This window comes from Solanum lycopersicum, chromosome 8, assembly GCF_036512215.1.
Source record: "Solanum lycopersicum chromosome 8, SLM_r2.1".
Classification (NCBI taxonomy): domain Eukaryota; kingdom Viridiplantae; phylum Streptophyta; class Magnoliopsida; order Solanales; family Solanaceae; genus Solanum; species Solanum lycopersicum.
This window is the reverse complement of record NC_090807.1, coordinates 50,124,848-50,131,214: the sequence shown is the minus strand read 5'-3', so window position 1 is coordinate 50,131,214 and position 6,367 is coordinate 50,124,848. Positions and strand designations below refer to the sequence as shown.

The 6,367-nt window shown below is 36.5% G+C and overlaps 1 protein-coding gene across 1 annotated transcript; it reads right to left on the bottom strand.

Moving 5' to 3' along the window:
- Positions 1-749: 749 nt before the first annotated feature.
- On the bottom strand, positions 750-3,133 carry LOC101264957 (uncharacterized). The gene has a single exon (XM_004244991.5). The coding sequence runs from the start codon at positions 2,352-2,354 to the stop codon at positions 1,095-1,097; it is 1,260 nt and encodes a 419-aa protein (XP_004245039.1). The 5' UTR covers positions 2,355-3,133; the 3' UTR covers positions 750-1,094.
- Positions 3,134-6,367: the final 3,234 nt, after the last annotated feature.

The window sequence follows — 6,367 nt, the reverse complement described above, 5'->3', positions numbered from 1 at the left end:
TTGAAGATGATCCCACTATGTATTTGGTGGACACATTTGAGGGGAAAAAACTTGATTTGCTTTCAAGGCATGAGTAATCAAATTCAGAAGATCAAGATAAACTCCCTTTTGTTATTTCCATTTTTGGTGTAAGGAAGAACCCCACTAGTGGACACTGTAGCTATCCTAGAAATTTTAGAAGCATTGTAAATAGCTTAAGGTTTATCAAAAGCAGGCTCCCTACTCCACAAAGTAGGGGTAAGGTCTACGTATATCCCACCCTCCCCAGAACCCACTTGTGGAATTTCACCGAGTATGTGGTTGTTGTTTTGTTGTTGTTGCATTCTTATGCATTTCCTTTGTTTTTACTGTCTATAATTTCTGTGAACTAAATATATATTGTTCAAAAATAATTTCCAAGTGGAAGTGCAACAATAAACAACATATTAAAGGACACTATGACATTCATCATCATGCCCTACCAATTACCATTTTAGTTATTGGTGCCCAGGACTCTTTTCTGCTTGATATGGGAAATTAACTGGGGCGCAAGTTATACTATGGAACTTCACCTTGTAAACATAATTGTACCCTATCACGTCATCTTTTAGGCTCGTGGAACAGCCTGAGATTCACAATATTTTTTTAAAACTTCAAATATATAAATGGGTAGATATTGAGTCCTCATCACAAGCAGCAAAGGAAATATCACTAGCTAAGTCAACTAACTTCAGAATTGAGCAACATCACAAAATTACCAAAACTTGATGGAACATGTCAACAAGTCTTCTTTCTTAATTATTGTAATCAAGAAGTGACTGATGCCACCCTGTGCTAGTTGAAGATAAAAGGGAAGAACATCAAAGAAAATAGGTTACAACTTGAATAGAAAAAACAGTTTATGAGATAAGAGTGTCTGAGTAGACCATTTGTAACAAACAAATGACGTAATAATTGTCTTGTTACTCAGACAAAGTTTCCCCATCATAAGTAACATATTGGGAATGATATGAGTAGAGATGCATTTTGATGGCAGCAAAAAGTTGTTACATACTAACCTACTATACACATTGATGAATGCATCTTCCACATTTCTAGCTTTCCCTGTCAGTACATCAGCAACTTATAGAATGCAGCAAGAACAAATTGTTTCTATAGGTAAATGACTTATACTTGGCACCAATGCACCACAGATGGCCTTGTACTTCAAGGTCGCCTTTCATTCCTGCTGTTTCCCATACAAACTTGAAAAGCCCCAGAGCTCTGCTTAGCTGCTTTACCCCGCTCTGCAGCATATTCTGCTCATCAGACGTTAGGATCTTTCCCATGCACAGACGAAACTTATCCCCACGACCAATTGGATAAAGCCCTCCACATACTTCAATATCAACATCCCAGATGCTGCCATAAAGATAATAAAGAAGAAGTGTGAACGCACACCGTGATGAGTGTCCCAATGTCTTAATCAACTTTTTATGCACTAAACTCTCCTGATAGCAAGCTTCCTTAAATCCAATGTTTTTGTCTATGAAAACATCCTTAATCTGATGAAGCCCCTCTTTCATGACCTCAAGCTTCTTTACCTCCGAAGTTAATCTTTTCTCTTCACTCAAACAATCAATAAGGTCGCCGAACATTTCCAGAACACCTTCCCACTTATGGGAAGCAGGTGACTCCACACCTTTTGCAGGTACGATGCGCATCCATGAATTGGATTCAGGGTCATAAGAAGTTGCATTCTCTAAATACTTTTGACAAGTTGTAACTATTTGTTGAGCCATTCTAATATCTTTATTCGGACATCTATAATTTAGAAAATCAATATTAGATTTTAGTCCATTCAATATCTCCTCAACTGTCCCTGTCCATACGGGGTACTTTGTAACCTGTGCACATATTGATTGCCTGACAAGTTTCCTTTGTTGTGCAGAAACATTCAGGAAGTTTGAAATTTTTGCAAGGGAATCAACTGTAATTGATTCCCTCTCGCTATCTTTACTGAAACAGACAGGCTGATCACATTGTACATCAGCTAATGCTTGTGCCACATTCTTATTCATCATTTCTTGCATTGATGGACACCCAATAAAGGTCCTAGCCAGTGATTTAAAATAAGATAACTTTTGTTCCAAACTTTCATCATACACTCTTGAGTGATCACTAACATTTACTAACTTCCCATCAACTAAGTCCACATTTTTCAGCAAAAGGTTCAATTTTGTTAATTTTGAGAAAGCTTTCACGTACCATTCGGAAGACAAAGACTCGTCCTGGAATTCCTCTGAGCAGTGATGAAACCGCATCACCCCACTAATCTTGGCTGTCAACATCTTAGCTCGAGGTATAAGGTTCCTCCTCACGCTACACATTCCCATTGTAAGATCAACTTAAAGTTACCATGAAAGATACACTTTAAACAACCAGCAACTGATTTGTTTTCTTCTTCTGACAATAGGGACGCCTAAAAACCCAACCTCATCGAAAATTCAACATACTCATCCACTGAGGTATTTCATCGATCAGGTTGTGTGCATATATTTCTTATTTCATCGATCAGGTTATGTGCATATATTTCTTCACAATCATTGAAGGCTCAAACGAATTCAAATCTTGAAGTAGTCAAACTAGAATGGATATACAACACCATAAATTTTCAGCATTGGTGAAGAACAATATTCACAAAAGGAGAGCGAGGCTATAGTTTAACGCCTTAAAAGTTTGGTACAAGAAAAAGAAAGTGTGGGGCAAAATACCCAATAGTACACCTCACCTCCTTCCGTTTTTTTTTTTTTTAAGTTTTGTATTTAAATTATTGGGAGTGTTATTCGTACTTTAAAAATCACTATTTAATTTAGGAAAAATTATGTACTACACTTTTTTTTAGTCTTATTTTCTATTTCAAAAATCTCTCTTTTCTTCAATTTCTTTTACTTGTTTGGATACATTCCTCTAAACAATCACCTACAATTTTTTCCTTTTCACGTTGTAATCATTTAAATTTATTTAAATATAAATTTATTGAACAATTCAGATTGTATCAAATTTATAAATATATATGTATTAATATAATTAAATTAATTATTTAAATTCAATAAATATGAATTTAATTAAAGTCTGCTCCATAAAGCCCACATGCCATGTCACTTAAATCTGACTGGCCGAAGGGAGTCTTATTCCAATTGCAACTCCTCTATTCAAAAACTATAAATAGGGGTCTCAAAATTCAGAAAAAGAGGGTCAAGAATTTTAACAAGAATCTAGAGAATGCTCGTGGATCAAAAGCCGCAGATTTCTCTACAAGTTCAAGAGTTCAAGAATTCAAGCATTCAAGTTTCAAGAACGATCTAGATCAAGACCGCCGGATTAAAGATCAAGCTCGAAGCCCTTGGATTAAACTAGAAGTCTAGATAAAGATAAAGTTCAAGTTCATGATCAAGATAAGTTCAAGATAAAATTCAAGATAAAGTTCAAACCAAGATCAAATCCAAGGGCGAGATCAAGATCAAGATAAATCTCAAGTTCAATATCAAGCTAAGAGACCCTGAGTTATATTTGAAAAGGTGAATTTTGGAGGATATAGAGATTGTAATACTCGCACTTGAAATAATAAAGTAGTTGTTGCTATAATTTTTTGTTCTTGATTATTGTTTTCTCGATGCAAATTTTACTATGTACAAATTCTAGCACGCCTAGTTGGACAATCTCTACCTCTCATCTCAACTTTTTAAACATTAAAGAATATCGAGATGACTTCCATGAAGATCAACTCTCAATCAATTGCCTCTAGGAGCACTAGATCCAAGCTCTCTACTGAAGTTGAAGACATTCTGGGTGTTCCCTTTGGAAGTTTTGGAGCTGTTACGAGGAGCAAAGCTCCTATGCTAGGTTACAAACACTTCAAGTGTCGTCCGCGTCAACTCCAGTTTTAGGTCTGTGACTCTAAAAGGATCAACTTCCTCCACAAATGCTTTAGAAGGGGAAATCAGTGTTGCTGAAAAGATCAAGAAGGCCTTATCTTTACTTGAGCAATCTGGTTCCAAGAACTTTACCACAAAGAAGAACTATGATTCAACCAATGAATCATCTCCACATGCATCACTTAACGTGATTCTACTGAAGATCAACTTACTCAATAATCCATGCTACTCTCCTACATCTCCAATGATCATGCAAACAATGGTGATTGGTGCTTCTTCCCCTGAGGAACAACTCGCAAATCTGACAAGTTATCAATGGATTGAATGGAAGGAATTTTAGATGGAGAAGTGAATCATGCACCCAAAAAATGTGTTGACGTTCAAGAGATTGGAGAACCTCGAAGAAACCACTGCTTGTTAATGAGATGACACTTTCTTCTAAATGAATGATCCCACTCGATCGCTTGTAAGAGTTCATTAAAAGAACTATCAAAGATAAGTATAAAGTCTTCATGAAGTCCTTTCATATGTATGTCAAACCATAGACTGCGAGAATTGATAGCTTCGAAATGCCTGTTGGTTATCAACCTGCTAAGTTTCAACAATTCGATGCTAAAGGGAATCCAAAGAAATATGTTTCACACTTTGTGGAGACATGTCATAATTTTAGGACCTATGGAGACCACCTTGTCAAGTAGTTTGTCCACTCTTTAAAGGGAAATTCCTTTGATTGTTATACGGATCTCGAGCCTAATTCTATCGATAGTTGGGAACAACTAGATCACGAGTTTCTCAATCACTTCTACAACATAAGGCGTATAGTAAGTATGGTATAAATCACGAATACTCGCCAAAGAAAGGATGAACCGGTCATAGATTTCATAAATAGGTGGAGGAACACGAGCCTGAATTGGAAGGATAGGCTTAGTAAAGCTTCAGCGATAGAAATGTGTATTCAAGGGATTCACTGGGAGATTCTTTATATCTTACAAGGAATAAGTCCAAAGTCCTTCGAAGATCTAGCTACTCGCACTCATGATATAGAGTTGAGCATGTCAACTGCTTGGAAAGGTATGAATTTTGTCCACGATCCTCGCAAAGGAAGAGCAAGCACGAGCCCAAGAGATATAGCAAATTTATGCCCATAAGTGACAACAAAGAATCCATAAATGTTAATGTGTCTCCAGAGAAGTTTACTACGAATGAGGGCACAAAGCAAAATGTGAAAATGAATTTTTTCAAGCACGTTCGAACCAAAATTTGATCCTAAGGGAGATGCAAGAAAAGAAATACCCCTTCTTGGATTCTAACATTTCTGATGTTTTGCTTGCGTTAAAGCTCATTGAGTTTTTGGAGATGAAGTGACCTGATAATGTTGGGAAAGCTGATGACACAAATTATTGCAAGTATCATAAACTTGTGAGTCATCCTCTTGAAAAATGTTATGTCTTCAAAGATAGAGTGATATGATTAGTTAGAGAAAGAATATTGTCCTTGGTGATGAGAAAGTAGTTCTAACCAAATCTCCATCACATTTGGCTCACTCGATCCATCCCAAATATGCATCTCTGAATGCATGAAGGAGATTCATTGGAAAATAGAATTCTCAAGCTGATATAGATGCCGATGAAGGTCGAATTCTTGTGACTAAGCGAAGACGCAACAAGTGAAGCTTACAAAAAGAATCATTAGATCAACCAATTAGAAGGAAGAGTGTGAAGAACTGGTAAAGCAAAAATTAGAAGAAGAATTGAAAGATTTGTCGGATAAGGGCTTTATTAGACCAAGTGTCTCCACTTGGGGCGCTCCGGTCTTATTTGTGAGAAACAAAGATGGTTCCCTTAGGATGTGTATAGATTACCACCAATTGAATAGATGATTCTTTTGATCAACTTTAGGTTGCTTCTTGATTCTCGGAAATTGATCTAAGATCGGGCTACCATCAGTTAAAAGTTAGGGAATGTGATATTTCAAAGACAACTTTTAGAACCAGGTATGGGCACTATGAGTTTCTGATTATGTCTTTTGATTTGACAAATGCACTGGCAACATTTATGGATTTTATGAACAGAGTCTTCAAACCTTACTTAGATTTGTTTGTCATTGTCTTCATTAATGACATACTGGTTTATTCAAGGAATGAAAAAGATCATGCTAGTCACATCAGTATTGTTCGGCAGACTTTGAAAGATAAGTAATTATATGCCAAGTTCTCCAAGTGTGAGTTTTGGCTTAAGTCCTTGGCATTCTTGGGCCACATTGTTTTCGGTGATGGGATTAGACTTGATACCCAAAAGATAAAAGCAGTTCAAAGTTGTCCTAGACCCACATCTCCAACAGATATACGGAGTTTCAAGGGTTTGGCTGGATATTATAGGAGGTTTATTGAAGGTTTTTCATCTATATCGTCTCGTTTGAACAAGCTAAATCATAAGACAGTTAAGTTTCGATGGTTTGAAGCTTATGAAAAA